The 23,430-nt window shown below is 38.1% G+C and overlaps 1 protein-coding gene across 4 annotated transcripts in view; it reads right to left on the bottom strand.

Moving 5' to 3' along the window:
* Positions 1–23,430, bottom strand: part of SLC6A11 (solute carrier family 6 member 11) — an 87,791-nt gene that overhangs the window by 62,083 nt on the left and 2,278 nt on the right. For all 4 annotated transcript variants that reach the window (XM_079316782.1, XM_079316779.1, XM_079316780.1 and 1 more), the window contains exons 3-6: positions 20,820–20,954; positions 20,510–20,650; positions 19,025–19,115; positions 2,652–2,784 (exon numbers count right to left, since the gene is read on the bottom strand). In XM_079316782.1, the coding sequence (XP_079172908.1) occupies positions 2,652–2,784; positions 19,025–19,115; positions 20,510–20,650; positions 20,820–20,954 (500 nt within the window). The remainder of the gene's footprint in view (positions 1–2,651; positions 2,785–19,024; positions 19,116–20,509; positions 20,651–20,819; positions 20,955–23,430) is intronic.

Below are 23,430 nucleotides of genomic sequence, written 5' to 3' on the forward strand. Positions count from 1 at the left end.
TTTGAGTTTCTCACTAAAAGATCTTGCATTTTGCTTATTTGAAACACTTAAAATGTGAAAGTTGGCACACAAATATCTTGGGGTCTAAGATTGGATAATTCAGGGCAAGAAAACTTAAATCATTAAGGACAAGAACCTCTGAGAGGGCACAAATCTATTTCACCTGAAAGCTGCCAGAATCACCTGGATTTATTCTCCTATTTCACATCAGCTGGAATGGAAAATGGAAATACTTTGTGAGAAAGTGATGAATTTCAAGAACAGTAATGGAAAAGTTTGGAACATCCTGTTAACAGTGTAATAAGCACTTCCTCTGGAGTTAAACTTTATGTTAGTCTTAATATATTTAATATCCTGGAATATTAAATATTCATGATCTGTGGGAGTGCTGGTTGGAGAATGATGGGGTTATTTTATAACAGCTTTTAAGGCTTGGATTCTTTTTCCACCACACATTAGAATGCAGAGTAAAAAAGAAGAAAAGGATGAACCAACCTCCTGAGTATTTCACAAAGCACAAGGGTGTGGAGAAGAATTCTCTCCTCACCTTCTCCATCTCACCTCTGTTTCCCCTGTCATCTTCTCTCCACTATCCTGTCCCACAGACACCTCCCTTTGAAAAAGTTTCAAAGGTGATAAAACATTAAGGAAGGTTTTTGCTTTGAATAAGTGTAATTTTTCGTTGAAATTATTCAATCCAATTAAAGTATGTAATAAATTTAACAGGCAGTTATATTATTATAATTAAAAACCCAGAAGTCAATTTTAAGTGTTTCCTGGAAATGAGCATGTAATAAATTTAATTTAGTGAGAAGGCTTATGGATGATCCTAAATATGAATTTTAGAAATGGCTCTAGATTTGAAATGGAAACTTCAGCCCAGAAACCTGCTGCATCATTCATATTTCAGAACATTTAATCCATCTATAGCATCTCCAGCACCTGAGTGCTGCTTTTGTTTTTGAGCTGGGAAGATTGCTGCTCTGGGAAATCAGTGCCATGGCCCAGATTTCCAGAGATTAGGCTGGAAAAAGTGCCAAGTGAAAGAATACTGAATAACCAGTCAATAAATAAATTAATAAACAGTAAATGTATGCCCAGGGAAAAATCCTGCACCACAGGAGCAGAGCTGGAAGAAAGAAATTATCAATTTTGGCTAGGGCAGATCCTTACTGAGAGCCTGTGGAAAGGCAGATTCATGGATCTGAGGGTACCCTGAGAAATGTGGGAATTTACCAGTCCTGAGGAATTCCTGATTCCTGAGGAATTCAGGATTCTGGAAACAGAGCAGCTGCTCAAACTGATTTAAATGCTGCAAATATATCATGAGTCCGCCTCTTACAGAACCCTGATCTAAATGTTTTAAGTTTGAGATCTATAAAGCTGAATATTGGATATTAATTCCCTTTTCTTCCCACTTCTGTTGCAAGACTAGAAGTTATTACTGCCTGTTGTAAAGTTTATTATCCCATTTCATGCGCCCAAGACAGGCTGTTCTTTTCTAGGCTGACCTCATCAGAGAGGTGGTTATCAAAATCACACTGAAATAAAATCAATTTATTCCACCTACCTAAAGCTGAGGGTTTAGCCAAGCTATCAGAACAAGAAACAAAAAAAGGTCAGACAGGTTATCTACCTTCAAAGCACAAAATCTGGTTCTGGGGAAATGGTATGGACTGAAAGAATGGAAGAACAACAAAATCCTGGGTGTAAACTTCAGAAATGTAAAAATAAATCCCTTTTAAAGGGATTTAAGGGGCTGGAGTTTTAACCCAGGATTGCTCCCACTGCTTTTTCTGTGAGTGCATTTGGCATACACCTGCAGCCACACAGCTCTGCCCTGCACCCCTGGGGGGGCAATTAAACCATGCTAGAATACATTCCCATCCTCAGACATTCCTTCTGATGGAGGAAAAAAAATCAGTTTTGCTCAGTTTCATTTCTTCCCTGCCAGCTGCAGCCCCTCAGACAACTCCAGAGGTTACTAAAACAGAAACAAAAAAAAATAAAATCTCCAACCACAACCCGAACTATGTAAAAAACAATTGAAAATTAAATGTTTCAATGCACCAATTTTACTCCTGGCTTCCTTTAGTTCCAACATGAGAAACCAGAGCTTTTTTTAGATCCTCCCTCCAGACCAGTGGCTTTTTTCCTCTTAGTCAGTTGATTATTCATAGATTCTACTCAGAGCTGGGGCTGATACCACTCCAGGGGCAGCTTCTCCCTCTTCCCATTGCTCCCAGTCAAAAAGTGCTAAATATTTTTATTTTCCCCCATAATATGCCCATCTTGATCCCTCTCTGAGTGCTGTCATTATTTCTGCTCTTGGTATTCAATTTGTATTTCTAAATTCTCTTTTTGGTGCATAGAAACTCTCCGTGGCTCTTTTGTGAGACTGAATTTGGGGCAAAATCCAAATTTTGCAGGATTTGTGCACAGAAATCAACCCAACCTGGTTTTAGAGTTCAAGGACCAGCCAGTAAATCTCCTTGCTAAATTCACAAAAAATAAAACAAAACCACCCAACCTCACCCAAGAGAATTTTGAGGAAAAGCAAATGATGAAACAAAAAAAAATGCTCCTCATGCATGTGAAATTCTGTTACGATGGAAATGAATTTTAATGCCAGCAGAGGATTTCAGCCTCACCTTTCCAGTGGATTTGGTGCCTTTCCAGATGCAGAAATAACAAATAGTCCAAGCAGCCAGGAGGCACAGGGCGAGCTCCCAGCGCAGGTTCCCAATGTGCTCAATCCCATCGGAAATTGCCAGCACCCTGCGTCTTCCAGAGGAAAAAAAAAGGAGAAAAAATTAAAATATGGAGCTAGAACAGCACTACTTGTGAAATACTGAGAGGAAACTAAATTCATTACAAAATATATATATATAATATTGAGCTAAAACAACGTATGCGAATATACTGGGATAAACTGAATTAATCACAAAAAAATTATAATATTTAGCTAAAACACCACTACATGTGAAATATTAAGAGGAAACTAAATTCATGACAAAAAATATATATATAATATTGAGCTAAAACAACATTAAATGTAAAATAGTGAGAGGAAATTAAATTCATTTAAATATATATATATATAATATTGAGATAAAACATTATATGCAAACATACTGGGATAAACTGAATTAATCACAAAAAAAATTATAATAATGAGCTGGAACAGCATTACATGTGAAATACTGGGATAAATTAAATTCATTACAAAAAAAAAATATAATATTGAGCTAGAACAGCATTACATGGGAAATACTGAGAGGAAACTAAATTAATTTAAATATATATATAATATTGAGCAAAAACAACATTGTATGCGAATATACTGGGATAAACTGAATTCATCACAAAAAAAATGAAATATTGAGCTAGAACAGCATTACATGTGAAATACTGGGAAAAAACGGAATAATGTGCAAAAAAAAATTATAATATTGAGCTAAAACAACATTACATGTGAAATTCTGGGATAAAACTGAATTAATTAAACAAAAAGATTATAATATTGAAGAAAACAGCATTACACGTGAAAAACCCAGATAAAATTGAATTATTTGCAAAAATAATATTAATGTTAGGATAAAACGGGACTACATGTGAAATACTGGGAGAAAACTGAATTCATCCCATAAAATTTATAATATTGAGCTAAAACACCACTACATGTGAAATACTGAGAGGAAACTAAATTCATTTAAAAATATATATATATAATATTGAGCTAAAACAACATTTTATATTAATATACTGGGATAAACTGAATTCATCACAAAAAAAAATGAAATATTGAGCTAGAACAGCATTACATGTGAAATACTGGGAAAAAACTGAATAATGTGCAAAAAAAATTATAATATTGAGCTAAAACACGCTACATGTGAAATACTGAGATAATACTAAATTTATACCAAAAAATTGGTGATAATATTGAGCTAAAAAAGCATTACATGTGAAATACTGGGATAAAACTAAATTGATATTTTAAAAAAAGTTTAGAATATTGAAGAAAACAGCACTTCACATAAAAAAAAACCGGATAAAATTGAATTAATTGCAAAAAAAATAATATTAGGATAAAACGGGGCTGCATGTGAAATACTGGGATAAAATTGAATTCATCCCAAAAAAATTTATAATATTGAGCTAAAACAGCACTACATGTGAAATACTGGGATAAAACTGAATTCATCCAGAAAAAACTATAATATTAAGCTAAAACAGTGTTACATGTGAAATACTGGAATAAAACATAATTTATATTAAAAAAAAGATTATAATATTGAAGAAAACAGCATTACATGTAAAAAAACCCAGTTAAAATTCAATTAATTCCAAAGGAAAAAAATTATAATATTGAGTTATAATTTCATCACTACATGTGAAATACTGGAATAAAACTGAATTAAGTACAAAAAAGAGATGATGATATTGAAGAAAAACAGCATTACATATGAAAAACTTGGATAAAATTAAATTAATTGCAAATAAAAGGTGGTGGTGTTGAAAGAAACCAACATTACATATAAAAACAAGGATGAAACTGAATTAATTATGATAAAAATCATAATATTGAAGAAAACCAGCACTACATGTAAAATACTGTGAAACATTAATTACCAAAAAAAAAAAAAAGAAAAAAAAAAAGATGATAATATTGAAGAAAACAACATTACTTGAGGGGTTAAAACCTAATTAATTTGATTCAAGGACTCCTTGTTACTCACTACTGAAAATTCCTCCTGCTAAGGTTTTCCCTCCCAAAAAAATCTAACCTTTATTTTTACCTGTTAACCTTAATTTTAATGAATTTCCTTTTGTAATTAGAACTATAACATTATTTATTTTCAAAACCTCAACATTTTGAAGCAACTCAAAGCAACAGATGCACACATAAAAATATTCACATAAAAGATTGTAATACTCAACTTGAAATAAACCATCCTGAGCAGAGATTTCTTTGAAATCTTTATTTCAAGTAAATATAAATATCAATTATAAATAATTACAACCTCAGACTTGTATTTCTCTTCCTCCACATGGTGAGTGAAAATGAATTAATTGATTTTCACTGGTCTCAATTGATTATATAATTAATGTCTACATAGGTTATACACATAATTTAATTACAATTTAGTAGAAAGGTTAAGTATTAAATTTAAACCAAGCAAACTATAGTTAAATATATAAAATAATTCTTCCTCTTGTGTTTGGTTCAGTTATTGCCCCAATGCAATAAATTCAGGGATATAAAGCCTGATCCTGTAATTCCAGCCAATAAAATATAATAGTTAAATTATATAGAATATTTCTATGAAAAATATAATATTGACATGAAACATAAATATTTAAATGAAAATTAAAAAGAAAAAAAAGGAGGAATCTGCTGTGTCTCACACAGCAGGTGAGGATGGAGGGAAATCCCTGTAGTGGATGGAGTGGGAGATGCCAACAGAGGGAAAATGGAAATATTGAACCACGCCCTGATTTTCCACATTTCACACATCTCCTGAGGGATGCAGCCACTCACAAAATGCCTGGTTAAAATTTCCTCTTTAGCTGGGGAATGACAGAATTAACAGGGAAAAGAAAAATCACAAATAAAACCCCAAACTCCAAAATTTATCTCCATATTCCCCAATTAATAGAGATCTTCCCATTCAAAAAAAAAAAAAAAAAAAAAAAAAAAAAAAAAGGGGGGGGGGCAGGAAGTTAACACAAACTTTTTGAGTATTATCTGCTGAAATGTAAAATTGCTGCCACATCATATATGTTTGCTCCCCATGCAGGAATTGGTTTTATTCTTCAAATCTTTATTCCTCAAATCTTTAATATTCAAATCTTTATTCCTCAAATCTACCAGCAGCTGATTTGGTAGTGATCCAGCATGGAGCACCCTCGGTGAGCCAAGACCTGCAAAGTGCCTGAAGTTCATCAAAATGCTCCCAAATGAAGAGATGAAGGGTTTTTTTAATGAAGGGTTATTTTAATCAAGAAGAGGAAGGACATAATTGATACCTGCAAACAACATCACTGAGACATAATTACACAGAGAGGTGATGAAATACATCGTTTAAATTCAAGTTCTTCTAAGCTGCTTGACAGATGAATGTGGAAATTTAGCTAGGATAAAGTCCACCCTCCTTTGAATTCTCATTCAAAACCCAAATTAAATCTTTGAATTCAAAGATCACCCAGAAGAGGAATTAATTATAAGAGAACTAGGAGAAAAAGTGGCCTAATATGATTTTTAAATGAATAAATAATATAGGGTAATATACATTAAAAGGTCTTTTAAAATAGTACATTTTTAAGATGAAAACTAACACAAAATATTTATGTTTGGGTCACAATAATAGTGAAATGGAGACCTTTTTCATTTTGCTGCATTTTCACTGTAAAATAATAATGAAAAAAAATCGTTATGTTTTAATCAAAGGGGGGTTTTCATGGCTATTTGGATTTATTTATGTACATGTGAACCTAAACGTGAGGTTTCTCATTTTCCAAATTTTCCAAAATGAGTGTGCAGGTCACATCAATCCCTACACTGTTTCTATCCACAAAACAACTTCATAAATAAATGTTCTTCCTCTCACTCATGACTGAAATATTTCACACACCAAAAGATGCCTTGAGAAAGAACATCGATTTTAATGAAGGCTCCAGATGAAGATTTTTAAAAGCAGCCAATTCCTGGGGGCAGAAAGTCAGAGCTCAGAGTTTTCTGGATGTTCTGGGAAGTCCCAAGGAGCAGAGACACCTTTACCCACCCAGAATTCACGGATACCTTTGTCAAGTGTCATACAAAGCAAATGGTAAATTAATGGGCTCGCCACAATTAATTATCCCTGCGGCTCCTACTGAAAACAGACACGTGGGAACTGTCAGCACCATAATGAGGATTTAATTACCCTGAAGTGCTGTGAATCGCTTTGGCTTTCCTTTGTTCCAGCAGAACAAAGGGTTGGTGTTTCCCTCAGAAAGGGAGCAGCAACAAGCCCAGAAGTGACAATTAAACTAGAACATAAAATATATGCAAAGAATGGGTGCAAGGAGGGCACAGTCCTGCCCAGGGGCCAGCAGGGAAATCCCTGGAGCTCTCCCTACAACCACACCTCAATTCTGCTGCTGGCACCATCTGATGGGAGTTTGATAGCAGAGAGCAATCAAAATATGGAATTCTTCTCACAAAGACTCAGTTCAGTCCTATCTACCCCTATTCTGTTATTATTCCACTGAAAGAACAGTGAAAGGGGAAGTATTTTGAAAATACATGATTGTCCCCAGTGTCTGAGAAGGGAAATGTCAGATCATAGCTCTGCTCCTCAGCACCACAGCTTCCATCAAATAAAGCACTGAAAACAACAAAAAATATCCTCTTGCTACCTCCAGGCCCTCCTCCTCCTCCCTTACCTGCAGGAGCCCTGCACTGCCTTGTTCTCCTCAACTCTTCATGCACAGCACACAGAAACAAGCAGCAAAACCAGCCCTGAGCGTGCTCCTCTCTGGTCTGAAGGAGCAAACATTTGAACAAGAGTTCTACAGTGAATCTATAGCTCAGCTGCTTTGCATCACTCTTGGGTGAAAAGAAATTTATAATTTTATCCTGTACATCAAGACTTGTTAACGCTGAGCATCTTTAAAAGCCCCTTAAATCAAATGAGATATAGCAGATATTTCTTGAGAAATACAGGAATGTCTTGACTCTTTCTCACTGCAATTCACTGCTGCCACTTCCTTCTTTATTTGAAGAAGTGATTATCAACAACATTCCTTAATAGATAAAAGCCCAAGAACTTGGGAGACCACTGTAGTTGGCAGTACAACTGCAGGTAACCATTTGAATTATTCCAGAACATCAAATCCCTGCTTGGTACAAGCCAGTTTAAACAGAATTTGCTGGCAACAACTTCACTGTGAGAAAGATTTGTCCTGCACTGAAGACACAAATCATTCATTAGTGTTGGATGTCACTGAAAACAGAAATTGATGAGAGTTTGAAAGTGTTCATTGTAGGTACTGGGCTTGTTTTGCTGCTGTGGCAGTTTGAGGGGGTGTTGTTTTGTTCTATAAAAATACTCAGCACTTCAGCCCCTTGAACACACCCAGAGCTTGGGAGAGAATCCAAGGGACTGGTGGCATTTGAGAATATTGAGAGAAACAAACTCCACTGCCCTGGGGAGAGAGTTTGGAATCAAAGATTAATCCAAACCAGGGCAAGGTTTTAATTCAGTAGTAGCAAAGTATTAATTCTCCACAGCATATCTTGCCTATAAGTAGAATATTAGACCCAAACCAGGTTGAATTTGTGGTGTCTCACACTGTGCTTGAAGGTTTCATTACCTCTGATCACACACATTTAAATTGGCTAAGTGTTAGTGAAGATTGCTACATTTCTTCCTGTAAATACCACAGAATAAAAGTGGCAGAAGTTCTAGGAATCTAATGAATAAAAGATAAATTTGGGTGGAATAATAGGGCACATCTCCAAAGGGAGGCTGTCAGAAATGCTGAGCTTTGGTCACAAGGGTCTGTGCAGTTGGGCTGAGCAAAACCATGACAAAATTACTCCAGTGTAGATTAATTCTACTTAGAGTAACAAAGACTGTAAGCCTGACTTAAATCTCACTCAAATCTAAATATAAAAGTGGATTAGAAAGAAAATAAAAATTGTTATCAGGAACATATAAATTTCAGCATGTTTTCAGTACACATAAAATAATGAACACAGGAAGGAATTAGACCTCCTACAAGGACCTTGTGCTCCTCTCCACTCACATCACTGCATGTGCAAAATTTACACAAAATTCACACAGGTAAAATCCCACTGGGCAGTGATTTTGACAAGTATTAGATACCTACAGAAAATGGGATTAATTTGTTCCATTTTGGTGCTCAGTGCATGGAGAGGAAGAAGGGCCCCTCTGCTGGAATTGCTGGAGAGGGAAATGTTATGAGATAATTGAAAAGCAGCCTTTCCACCCAGATTTGAAAACAAACATTCTGAAAGCTTACACACTATTTACTGGCTATGGGAACACTGGATTTTCCTGGGAAAGAGTGTCTTTGGTAAAGTTTGAGGAGCTGGACCAGGCTCTTGAATATAAAGAGGATTAACAGATGCCAACAGACTGTTGAAAGGAATGTCCTGGGGAGCTTCTTGCATTATTTCATGATTCAGGAAGCTGAAGAACAGCTCCAATCTATTTGAGGAAGGTCCCTTCATGTTCCCACTTTGATTTGGAGCTGTTTCCATGACACTTGGCTTAAAAAACCCAAAACAAACAGCACCCAAACAGAGGAGCCTCTTGAGGTGCCTTGTCCATGGGGATGTGTCCAGCCAGGAACTCAGGGGCCAAAATTCCCCTTTACCCTGGGCCAGACTCTGCCCTCAGAGCATTCTGAGGGGCTGAAGGCACAAAAAAAAACATGGCACTGAGCAGTGCCCCTTTCTTATTTTATATTTTGTGCACTTTTATCCCTGCTTTTATCAAACCAAGCCCATATTTACCTTTGAACCTCATCACTGAGCTCCTCTTTAAAAAACATAACACACCTGAGGGCCAGTGCTGCTCAGATTCCCCATCAGTTTAGGAGAAAAATTTTGAGATATTTTAATTATCCTCTATTTCTGTGAGAAAGTGAATTCAAGTTTCTATCTAAAGACATTTCCATAATTCACATTTTTATTTCTCTCATTGCAATTTATGCAATTAACACTCATTTATTTCTGTGAAAATTTGTTGGTTTGAATATTTCATACCCAAATGCATTCAGGTATGCTGTGCAAATACCCAGTTTCTGACTCAGAAACTCGAGCAGATATTACTGAATTCTTGAAAATTGTAGGATTCCAATTCCATGCACCAGAATCCTCTGTGGATGCTTGAAGTACCAGGAGCTTTCCCATGCCAAAATACCTGTCAGGAGGGTGAAACATTTCCCTTTGGCTGTCTAATCTGAGCTAATTGCTGTCTAATTTGGGAGAGGCAGATCCATGCACCCAGACTGCATAACTCCAAGGTGGAAATGAAACAGCTGAGAAGGAACAAGTTGTTTTAAAAAGAACCATAGAACACAAGATATTAAAGATTTGAGATATTCTTTGCTGCCTTATCTACTTATGTGATATTGTCTTAGAAATCAGGGAAGAGAAAGGGAAGGGAAAGGGAAGGGAAAGGGAAGGGAAAGGGAAGGGAAAGGGAAGGGAAAGGGAAGGGAAAGGGAAGGGAAAGGGAAGGGAAAGGGAAGGGAAAGGGAAGGGAAAGGGAAGGGAAAGGGAAGGGAAAGGGAAGGGAAAGGGAAGGGAAAGGAAATTATTCTTTTTTTTCTAGAGTCTGATATTTGGGAAACTAAACACGGGCTGGTTGTGCCAGGTGTTTTCCCAGGGCAGCAGTGTGGTAATCACTGAAACACCTCCAGAACAAGCACGGCTACAACTGCAAAGTTAAACTAATCCCAGTGAATTTTTTGCAGATTTAGTCACTAAAAGTGTTTTAATTCAAGAGAGAGAGTCTGGATGCCAAACTCTCCCTGCTGGTCAGCATGAACTGACACTTTGGCTTTTCTGGAATATCCAGAACAAGAGCTACAGGCTCTGTGTAGTGTTCAAACCTCTCTTTTGGAGGTTTCTTGGAAACTCTAAAAAGGAAATAGACTCACAGGTGTCTGAAAGAGCTAAAGATGGTCATTGATAGATATTGCTGGGTAGCCACGTGTGCTCCCCAGCCATCAGTGCTCAAGGGTAGAAAGAAGAAATTCAGCTTTTAGAAGATAATCCATGGGTTACAGATGGAGAGAAATTTATTGGAAATCCTTTCAAGTGTAAGACTTCATTTCTGGAAATCCACCTAATTCTAGACTTGGCTTGTTTCTCAAAGCAGCAGACAGACAATTCCCACTGGTCACATTAGCAAGAATCCCTCAGCTACATTTCTCTGAAATATTTACCTCTTCCAGCAGACCCTGTGTGAATTACACATAAGAGAACAAATCATTCCTGGCTGAGCCACATTTGCTGTTATCCAGCCTAGTTCCTTCTCCTTAAATTCTTCCTAGGCCTCAATGTTGTTCCATTCCTTACCCATTTCTATGCACATCCAATTAAAAGGAGAAATTAGGCTTTCCTCTGCAGATTTTCAGCTGAAATTTCTGTACAGCTTTCAAAAAATGAAAAGAATTACACATTTCCTGTGTCTCATTAAGGTCAGTACAGGTTATTTGACTGCAAGTGTAAATTTTATTATTTTTAAATTTTTTTTTTCAACATGGTGTGTCTGTATCTCTCACACAGAACATCCCATCCCTGACCTATTTTCCTTACCCCTCTTTCACTGAAGTCATGGCAACTTCTCCTTAACCAACCCCAAGGGTTTAATCCTGTTAAATCACTTTTTTGTGCTGTTCCACTCACCTCTGCTCTACAGTCTCTTTTCTCAATACATCCAATGACTCCTTCATGGGTTTTTTTTGTAATTTCCCCTCTTCTCTCTGAAGAAGTCATCCAGCAACAAAAATCTCCCTTTTTATCCACCTTGAGTGGTATAAATTAGCTCAGCACACAGCACCAGCTGTGAACTGAAAGCACCCAGAAGAAATGAAGTCAAGCTGATGCCTCTCAGAATTTGTGTGGAGCCTTTTAAAAAACCTGCACAGTTACACTCAGCTTTTCACTATTAATTAGCTGTTCATCAAATAAGAACTATTGAGCACAAAATATTGAGAACTACTGCATGATCTTCTAAAACAGACCTTCAACAGTGAGTTTTTGGCTACAAATTCATGTAATGAATGGTGATAAGCTCTTATCTCTTCCTCACAGAACAGGCCAAAAGAAAAGCAGTACCTGACTGGCAAAAACATTTTAAAAATTGAAAAAAATTCCTCTGTCTACAGATTTCTTATCTCACTGGCCTTGGACTAAACTCTAGTCACAAAAAATCCCCTAAGACATGAAAAGGGGCAGGGGGACAAGGAGTAAAGAGTAACTTACAGCCCAGAAGGGAAAAAAAAAGAAAGCTGCAAATGGACAGGAATTATTTGGGGAGGTGTCAGTGCTTTGTCCATGTTTGCAGCTCTTGTGTCTTCATAAAACATCCCTCTGCTGTAGCACTTGCAAATTACAGAATTATTATTTAAATCCAGATTCATTCTACTAATTTTTTTTCATTTATCAACTAAAACCTGTGGACATGAGATATGAAATAATTAAAGAAGAGCTGTTGAAGGGATTTGGGGGAGATATTTCCTTTGTGCCCAGAGGACAGCAGTGCCCCTACTGCTGTTCCAAGGTTTGCACTGATGGATGTTCTGAAGCCTTTCCAGGAATTCCAGTGCAATATTTAATGACTTTCCCCAGGAAGTGCTCCTAACACAACAAAGCCATATAAGAATATAGTGCAAAACAATGATTTTTGGTTTTTTTACAAAGTATGGTTGTTTTGTTCTTCCAGCCTGTGCTCCCTATAATTTTTGCACAGTAAAAACACCTCTCCTTTGAGCATTTAATTCAATTTAAAATCCCAAGCAACCACCCTTTCTGCTAACACCCTGAATCTACAAAGCCATATTTGGAAATACTCTCTTAAAAAGTGTCTAAATATTTGATTTTTCTTATGATGATATTTTTTCAAGTGCCAAAAAATAGACAGAGGCTTGATAAATTGTATGGAAATCTGTCTTTTACCCAGTATCCATGCTGAGAGAGCCAAAAAACAGAGGAATGTGATTCCTGTTAAGTGATGTTTTCAGTGGCTTGTGCATCTCTAAAATCCCTCTCACCAAAATCCTTCACACTCCCAATTCCAAGACAGGAAATAAATTCAATGGACACATTCCTGGACAGTTGGAAATAAAAGTTTCTTATTTACTTGGATATTTAAGGGATTGCAGAGGAATGAAAAAATATTCCTTGGAAGAGCTCCATGTGATTTGTTGGCACATCCAGTCTTGCACATCTCTTTCCTGTGGTCAACCAGTAAATAAAATAATTCCTGGGGTGGGAAAATGTCCAACATGGACGGGACATTTCAGCTTATCCCATGGGGAGGGGAATCATTGGCTTCAGGCAGCAAATGGCACCAAAAGTATCCTACTTTCACTTTTCTAGATTTAAAAGTTTGTGTGGATACTTCTTGGTCTCATTTTTCTGGATTTCAAAGTTTGTGTAGACACTTCCTACTTTAATTTTTCTATATTTAAAAGTTTGTGTAGACACTTCCTACTTTCATTTTTCTGGATTTAAAAATTTGTGTGGACACTTCCCACTCTCAGTTTTCTAGATTTAAAAGTTTGTGTAGACACTTCTTACTTTCATTTTCCAGGTTTAAAAGTTTGTGTAGACACTTCTTACTTTCAGTTTTCTCAATGATTTAAAGGTTTGTGTAGACAGTCCCTATTTTCATTTTTCTACATTTAGAAATTTGTGTAGACACTTTCTACTTTCATTTTTCTAGATTTAAAAGTTTGTGTAGATACTTCTTACTTTCAGTTTTCTAGATGATTTTAAAGCTTGTGTAAACACTTCCTACTCTCAGTTTTCTAGAAGATTTAAAAGTTTGTGTAGATATTTGTAGGAGGCTGTACCTAGCAACTCAGGAAAAAGGGGATGAGCTGGTTTTATAATTGCATAAAATAAAATATAGCTGAAGGGAGGCCTTTCAATGGAGGGGGTTTGTACGTAGACTGAAAAAAAAAAAAAAAAAAAAAAAAATTAAAAACCCCCATAAAACAAACCCAGCAAACCAACAGGTTATGAGAAACCAATGAACCCCTGGCAAAGGCAGAAAAAAGCCACTCCTGCTTATTTTGGCTCGTGCTGCTCCTGGCTGATTTGGCCAAGCCCATCATGACCCAACTGAGTTTTGCTATTGTAGACCTTTCACTTTATATTAATTTCACCCCTTCAAGCAAAATGTGCTTCTCTAATTCTTCTCCCACAACAGCAAAAAGTGCACATGTAGATGTGCAAGTCTGTAAACCAACATTCCTACATTAACTGGAATAATGAAAATGCTCTTCTTGCTACAAATAAAAAAGATTCACCATTTTTCAGCAAAATTGGATATCTAAGCCAGCAGCTTCTAAAGATCATAGTTTTTAAGCACCTGTCAGTTTCTGTGCATTTTACCTACCATTAGCAACAATAATAACATTTCTAGAACTTTAACAATTGTGCAATTAAGGGATATTTTAAATAGATCATGTATGAACTTTGCTACAAAAATTTAATTTCTGCTTTTGACACCACTGCAAGCCAAAACTTGACTGTATTTTAACACAGAAGTCAACCAAATGCTCCAAAATCCCACAACAGTATAAAGGCAGGAGAATTTGCAAACTTGAAGGTCATTTCTTCCACTATCCATTGAGGAAGTGTTATGTACAACAGGAAATGGAAAAATCAAAAACTGTGGAAGTTTCTTCTACCTGGCTTAGGGTCTAGCCCTCAATACAGGAAAATCTGGCAGCATTTGGACAGGAAATGTAAAAATCAAAAACTGTGGAAGTTCTTATACCAGGTTTAGGGTCCAGCCCTCAATACAGGAAAATCTGGCAGCATTTGGACACAATCCCAATTGGGTTTTTCAGCTGAAGTCAGGTAAAATCAGTGATCCTGAGGGAGAGCTCACAAGGCTGCAAACAAAAAGCAATTTTCACATGGCCCCTTATGAGCTGGGCAGCAAGAGGAGGGTCTGGCACACTTTGGTGTCCTACAAGACCCCACAAGGGGCTGGTGCTGGATCCCCTGGGCACTGCAGGACCAGGCTCAGCTCACCCCTGACTTCTCCCTGTGCTGGGGATTAATCACAATGTGACTCCTGCACTCATTTGTAGCCTGAATGAAACAGGAAAAAACCTCCTTTTTGACTTTGCAAGGCAAGGGTTTGTGCCTTTTCCTTTTTGCTGAGAGCAGCCCCTTTTCTTTCTGCCCAGACAAAACCAATGGTTTTTTTCCCTCACTAGGCTTTACTTGGAAAAGCTGAGGATGTGTCACCCCCTCCAGAGAAGGACAGGCCAACAACCAGACCTCCTTTAACAGCACCAAGCTGTTGCTACACAGCCAATAAAAAACTATTGAGGCTCCTCTTTCTGTCCAGCTCCTTCCCAGGCATTGGAAAGCTCCAATTCCTGCTGCTGGTGACAGACAGAGCAGCCAGAGGAGAACCCAGACAATGCTGCATCCCCCACACCTGCCAGGCAAATCCCTCTCCTAGGAAAGCAGGAAAATGATGGAGCAGAGCATCTCCCCTGTTTCCCAAGCTGCAAATACACCCTCACCTACAGCCACAGCTCTTTTCCATGTCCTGCTCTAATTTATCAGTAATTAGCAGCTTCCACTATGAACTATTGGAAGTTTGGACATTAAAAATTACGTGCCGTGCCTCAAAACTGATTATTACTTTTTCTTAGAAAATCCTTAAACAAACTATACAATTGGGGTATGGAAAGGCCATAAATGGGAGAAAAGAGGTCAAGTCTCTGGATGCTGGCACTAATATGAAGGGAAATGTGGAAATTCAGGCTCTTGTCTGTTCTTTGGAGCACAGCAACAGAGAGTTTGAAGAATAAAAAGTGAATTTTTGCCAGTTTAGCTGCTTCCCTTAGAGACTGTACACACAGAATATGGAACTTTTCAAGGCTGTGACTTGCAAGGCTTTTTTGAGCAAAAATCCTTTAATCCCTTAATTTTGATCAATTGTCAGTGCTGTCTGCTCACTCAAATGAAGCCTTAAAACACTAACAGGGATAGATATTTCTAAGCAGGAAAAGAAGAAAAGAGTGTCCAAACTGCCAGATTTTGCTGCACCTCCAGCAGGATGAGCCCATTTTCACTGTGTAGCTACAGAGAAGTGATTATCAATTACAATCTCACAAAAATATTTAAAGTTTTGAAGGTTGATGAGGTTCTTTGGAGTGCACCAGAAGGAAAAACACACCTAGGACTTGCTGCAGGATTTGTCTCCGAATCCTTTTTTGTTTGGTTTGTTTGTTTTAACAAAGAAAATCCATGCAAGACAAAAATTAAACTTTCAGCTTCTGTGTGGTCAAAGCAGGGAGAGAAGGATGAATTATCAGAAGTCATGTTCCTGCTAAGGGGGCAAGGGAACAGCATCCTCTGAGCACACCTGAGGAAGGGCAGCTGGAAAAGTTCATGGCACTGCCAGACATCCTCTGGCACCTCTGCTCAGGGGTCAGTCCCTGCCTGGCTTCAGCCACAGCTTCTGGAGCTGTCAAGGCTGCAGAAGCAGCAAAAGTTACAAATATTTCAGCAGAAAGGATGGAGTTTTGGTTTGGAATCCTCAATCCAGCTGAGGGTTTGGATTTACTTCGAGTCATGAGTAAATAAGGGCTGAGCCTTACAGTGGAAAAGACTCAGCAGCAACAGGTAAAAGAGAAATAATTCCTTCCCAAAGCCAGAAATAAAGATGTTTTGGGCCTGGTGTATTCACTTACACACTTAAACCCAAATCCCACCTGTCCTCACTGCTCCCAGCCTCAGTGGCACGCAGGGAATATAAATCCTGTGTGAAATGAAGCACAGCCAGCTGAGCCTCTCCAGCATGAGGAGCTCTCAGACTGGGAGCACTGGGCACTGAGCAGCTGCAAAGCCCTGGGGAGTTACTGAGTCTCTCCTTGTTAGGCTGGGCTTGATTAAAACCACCAGAAGATACTGTGAGTGGAGTAAAAGCTGTGGCAATGGGATGTGGTTGTGAAAGGGGAGCTGCAGCCTCAGCCTGACACTTTACAAATGCAGGATTGAGTTTGACATGTGAACGAGCTCGCTCACAGAAAGCAAACAGGATTGCTGTGCACAATAATTACCACTCTAATCCACAGATTAACTCATCAGACAAAAAAAGAAAAAATCCCACAAAACCCCAATTTTTTAATTTCAATGAGTTATTTCAAGGCAAAAATCAATCTTGATTTTTAATAAGGCTCATTCTTCCACTTTGAAACTAGTTTTTCATGTTGTTTTTTTTTTTAATTTTGAAGCCATGCAATGTCTTAACTACTTAAATCTCAAACAAGACAAACACCTTCCTTAGCAGGAAGAGAGCACATTTATTTTCTGTGTGCAAAACTATGCAACTCCAGTTTTGCTTGGAAAGAGAAAGCAGATAAGTTTAATATCTTTAGTTATTTTGGCCAGCAAACTGTTAGCATTACAAAAATTTTGTCTGTGACACAATAAAGATCTTTCAAATAAATAACAGATTATTTAATTTACTTTTTTTAATGTTTGTGATTTTAAAAGGTTTGGAATGTATATTTTCAACTTTTTATAGACAAGACTGTAAAAGGAGATAGACAAAAGGCTAAATCTGATTATCCCTTCTAGTTTTATAATTTATTCCTGATTTAGTCAAAATCAGGTAGGGAAATATGCCCCAAAATTGAAGGGTTTTGAACCCACTTGATTGCAAATTGAGCTACAGAATCTTGTTTAACTTCACTTTCAGAGATTTCTGAGAAGGGATGTGTTTAAAATGGATTTGTATGTGCTTCAAAATAACACCAACACAGGAATTCAGGCAATCCAGAGATGAGCACTAACACAAAACCCACAAAACCATAGAAATATGAGAGAATAAAACTTTGTGCCCTCCACAGAATTGAGCTCAACATTTCCTACTTCCCTGGATAACTGGAGTTACCATCAGTGGTAACTGAGTTGGGAATATTGTTGAAAAATCATATAATGCAGTGGGTAAATTGATTAATACTCGAGAAAATATATTGTTCATTTATTCTACTAAGTCTTGATTCTCATTATCCCAAAGCACCATAAGAGATTTTTGCTAAAATAAAATGAAATTGTAACATTATAGGATGCCACCTGAGAAACTCTGTTTATTCTGAAGCATTGGAGCAGAGATTTTGATTTAAGATGCAATGTGTTCAGATTATTGAAAACTCTAACAGAAAAGAAAATTTCAGTTTTACCCAGAAAATGCAAATATCTCTTGTATTGTTCAGGTTTAGTTTAGTTGAAGGGGGGAGTATTTTATTTTTAAATAAAACAGTATTATTTGCTGAAAAAACTCATAAAGTCTGAGTTTACTGATGTAGCAGGAAAAAGAGATTCAGGCTGACAATAGCATGATGTCCTAAGATTCAAGGAAATTATGTCATTGTAGAGTTCTCCCTTCAAGGAGTTTTCATTCCTGGTTCTTTAAAGTGTAGTTGTTTCTATCCTGAACACAAAACAAGCTCAGAATAAGGCTCTGTCTTAAAAATAAAATTAATGGATCCTCAAGAAATTGTAGCAACCCAGAATTGTGTAACAGGCTTTGAACTGTGAAATCACTCAGAATTCAAAGTAACATTCCATTTCTCTGATTGGCTTAGCACAGACTAAACCCTGCAAGGAACAAATGGGAGGCTACACTGCCCTGATCAAATATTTATAGTCAGAAAAAAGATGTCACCACAAAAGCAGATCATCTTTTGCAAACATCTGATTTCCTTCCCTTAGTCTAGCTAGAAATCAGAGTCAGTGGGACAGGAGGGAGTTAAACTCTCCTGTTATTCTGGCTGAATAACTAACACTTACACAGTCCTTTAAAAAATAATGAGATCCAGAAGCCAGAGTATTAGTTAGCTGAAACAAGGATGAAGACACAGCTCTCAAACTCCTAAGGGAAGAAACATTTGGGTGGAAAAGAAAGAAAAAAAAAAAAAAAAAGGAAGGAAAAAAAGGAATATTGTAAATCATCTTCTTTCTTTCACCTTTGCCTCCTCATTAGTATGGGTTGGAGGCTCTTTCCTCCAGCAGCAGGAGCCAAGCTCCCGAGCAAGTGGCACACTTTGTTCTATGTCCTTTCAGGATATGGAATTCCTTCCCTTGTATCCCTAAAAAAAAAGAGTTAAAAACTCTCGTCCTGACTGTGGCTGGATATGAAAATTTCCAGCTGAACTGACATCCCTAAGTGCTATAGGGTTATGGGGTGTAAAGGATTGAATCACTGCAAGGTAGTGAATAAAATTTTTGTGCACTTACTCCCAGAATTCCATCACTGGAGAAGTGGCATTCTGTAAAGAGACTTGACTGCAGTTGCTCATGTTAAGTTTTTGAAATTCCACACAGTTTTCTAGAAAAGAACAGCAACAACAAAAAAAAAGATTGCTATGTTGACATGCAAGTACAATTCTTGTCCATATCCCAGTTTGTGCAGCTTGGAAAGCCCCCATCCTACACCATTTTTTTGGGTGGGGTTAAAGGGTTTCTGGGTGTACCAAATGCCACAGCTGCTACTTCAGGTTATGATAAAACATCCATGAGGAATCTCCTGCAACACTTCCCAAAGGCACAGGGCCAAAAAATCACCTGAGGCAGAAGAAAGAAACGTTGAGAAACTGAGGAATAGGTTGGGAATTACAACGTGCAGCTGCTGGTTCCATGGCTTATGGCTACAAACAGCTTATGGAACATGGCCAGCCACAAACTCCCACTTTTTCCTGCTAGGGCAAGTGGATATTTCCCCTGGCTCATGATGATGATTATTATTATGATTATTGTTATCTCTAGCACAAAGGCCACAGCAGCTCAGCATTGTGGAGCAGTGATAATCCTGGCCAAGTTCCTTTGCAGGGCTGCCAGAGGTGATATCAAAGCCTTCCACATCCACTGGGCCCAAAATCACCTCCCTGACTGAAAGTAAGATTTCAGGCAGCTTTAGGTGTGCTTAAAGAACACAATAAATGGCCAGTTAGTGAAAACTGTAAAAGACAACATAATGGGTAGTTGATTTGAAATTGGACTGTATATATGGGATAAATGCTAAAACTTCAGGAATGTGGGGGCAAAGGCACTGGGATGAGATCCTCCCCATTTATGTTTGGGACCTACAGACTCAATAAGCAGAGAATTGCAGATATAAATATCAATGAGAGGACAGATGCAGAGCCCTACCCCACAAACCCTGTGAATACACACCTCATCCTTCATGCAGGAGGCTACTTTACATGCAGCAAGGATTATTTATGAGACTAAATTTCCAGAAGTAGCTTGATGAACATTATCCCTCAACATCTGGCATTTAAAAGAGCAAATCTAAAAGATCCACATTTAATATTTTTCTCTCTCCATTCAAACTCCCCCTGATTTCATTAGAGTGAAAGAGCAAGATTGCAACCTGTCATCAGGTCATTCTCTGCTGCAGAATTCACTCACTGTGTTCACAGAGAATAGATATGATTGCAAATGAGAGTCTGGGGATTTAGCCAGAAGATCTTACAGAATTAACAAATCCAAAGCCTTTTTCTGCTGACATTCTATTCTAGAGGAGTAAATGCTTTACAGTGACCTAACCCAAAAAGGTCCAAGGCAGTTTCACCCCAGGTTTCCTTTCTCTTGCTGTGGTGGGATGAGATTGGCCCATCTCCACAGACTTTGCTGCACCAGCAGCTTTGTTCAGGACATTGCAGTGTATGAATCAATCACTTGGGAGGAATTTTATAGTGACAATCTCTGCTGGGGTCATACCTGTATTCCATTCATGGCCACAGGAAGCCCAGGGAAGCTCTGTAGTAAAGCAGTTGAACAAATAGAAGATAGCCCATGCTAAAATGATGATGTAATATACATTTAGGTGTGCCTCTATAACTTGGGTAGCATAGCCAATGCCTGGAGGAGCAAAAGAGAAAGTGAGATACTAAACTTCTGCTTTTCAGGCTGCATTTAATTGAAAAACAAATGCTTGCTTGTAAGAACATCTTAACTTCAATTTTGATACAATTTATTCCATTTTACTTTGAATGGAATTTTTTCTCACAGTAGAACACAGAAGTGTTACCTTCAAAGAGAGGGCAAACTTTCCTCCAGCATGTGATGCCTCCTTCACTTGTAAACTGTCCCAAGGCCGTCTCCAAGAAAAATACTGGTATTCCACAGCAAATGAAAAACACCACGTAGGGGATGAGGAAAGCACCTGCAGGAGAATATTGTGTTGGTCAGAATGAGCAGGGCTCCTCAGCAGCACAGGGAGGGCTTTCCCAGAAAAGGAAGGATCAGCTGGGAGTCAACAGTGCAGTGCAGGAAGGGTTTACTCCTGCCACAAATATCCAAAATTAACCTGTAAGCCAGGGCCAAGGACTAAAACAGAGCAGATCAAAGTCCCTCAGCATAAAATCAGCTCAGGAGTCTCTCAAGCACAGGAAAGATCCCAGCCATGCTCAGCTCAGCACCACGTCAGTCTGCACCACCTTCCTTGCTTTTTTCAGGGGTGAGGAAGATATTAAATCTGAGAAATCCTTCTCATGTTATTTATCTGAGCCTGATGATAAGGATTGTGAAAAGGCAATGAGCAAACAAACTTCAGAACTACCTACAAGGACAGCAATGCAGGGCTTGGCCTTAACAGCCAGAAATATTGATGTGAAATTCTAGGAACATAACAAAGCATCAACATTTTTGTTGGATGCTGTCAGTAAAGTCCAGCACAGGTACAAACCACAGCCAAACCCAAACAGGCACATCCACACCCTGCAATAGCTGTGTGCTCCTGTCACCTTGGTTAGAAAGTTGAGACAACTACATCCACCTGCTCTGACTGGCACTTCTTTCATCTCATCACCAGGAGTCTCTTCACCCAGCCAGGAAATTTCCCTAGGGATGAACCCCAGGTGCCTCTCCAGCAATTCACAGGGATTCCATAAAGAATGGAATACTTGCATGGCTTCTCTGGACAACTTACTGGCCAGTACCAAATTTTCTTGGCCCTCTCATATACACAATCATAGTGAGTTTAACATGGCAACCTGTGGAAATCCAAAGTATCAGCTTGGACTGTTTTTCAAACACTGCTCCAACTGCATATATTAGGAGCATTGGAAAACATCAGGATTTCCTTGCAAAAAGATCATATTCCAAGAAATACCTAATTCTAAACACACAAAGAAATTAATTTTTCCTCAAAAGCTGAACATCCACAACCTAAAATTATGGATGTTATTCCTACACTCCCTGTTATGACTTGGAGTAGGTGCCAGAGTGGTCACACCCCACAAGTTCCAAACTACAGTTTCTAGATTTGTTCTGTAAAAAGCAATTTATTTCACAACTAGCTCAGATATTTCCCACTGTCTTCCCCTAGCATACACCAAGGGGTTGGATGCATCAGATTTAAGCACTAAAAACAAACACTGGTCTAATTCCAGCAGGGGTTTACAAAGCCACAGGTCGTAGACTGAGCCTTCATTGACTAAAACTGGTCAATGGCAAATGTCCCATGGTGCCAGGACATGGCCAGTTAAATCACACCCACTTATTCTACTCTTAAAGAATACAGGCATGATTAAATATGATATTTAGGTAATTACTTTTTCAGCAAATCACCCAAAACAATGATTGAAATTATTTTGACCTCGTGTTACAGCCTTAGGAATGCTAGCATCACCTTTTGACAAGCTGGTGCACACCTACAAATGGGCACCTAAAGGTGGCTGTAGGGATCAAAAAATTACACACCAAAAATACATTCCTGCCATTTCCTCTGCCAAAAGTTCTCTGGGAACACTCTGACCATCAACAAGAAAGGGTTGTGTGTATGGTATAGGGCATTTAATATTCAGGGTTTGGTAGCAGCATTCTCTACAGAGCTGAACTCTTGTTACCTAAGTTTGGCCAAAATGCAGAGATGTAAACAAAGGAATTTCCAATGATAAACACAACTTGCACAGCAGGATTTGTCTTGTAGAAACAGCACACGAAACGGGCTAAGAAACCACCCCTGAGTTCAGATAAGGAGGGACAAGGAATGGAAATTTGGCACAGCAAACAAACCCATCAAAAAGCAGATCAGTGCTTATCACAGCCCTGGACATCCTATTTTTCTTCCAGCCTCTGTGTTTACACTGCCACTGACTCAGGCCTTAAGTGGGGAGAATGTTGAACCCAGTCCACAGAATTCTAAACTGAGTTTGTAATTTACTTTTCTTTCTTAATTGCTGCCCAAGTCACAGCTGATGTGCTTATTCTCAACTGTCATTTATCTTACACAGTTTATAGTTGGCTAGAACCAACACATGCCATGTGTTGTACTCCCGTAGAAGTTGAGTCTGCTCTTTTCTCTCTCAAATAACAATTATATTTTATATTTATTAGGGCTTGTTCTCTTCTTTGAGTAACCTGCAGTTTTACATCTTTCCCTATCTTGCTGTAGGAACTGGGGAAGTACTGAGGGGGAAAAAAAGAACATTGAGGTATAAAAAATTTCATGTGACAAAGAAAACAAATTTAGTCTTTGTGGCACTATTAGGAAAAAAAGTATCCATCCTCTCCAAAGCACACTGTTGTGACAAATAGAGTGCTGCCTCCTTTTCTGTGTCAGACAAACTTGGTTATGTATTCCTGGGTGTGTATTCACATGCAGAAGACAGCGTGTGCTACTATAACAGAACACTGGC

Source organism: Erithacus rubecula (assembly GCF_903797595.1).
Source record: "Erithacus rubecula genome assembly, chromosome: 13".
Lineage (NCBI taxonomy): Eukaryota > Metazoa > Chordata > Aves > Passeriformes > Muscicapidae > Erithacus > Erithacus rubecula.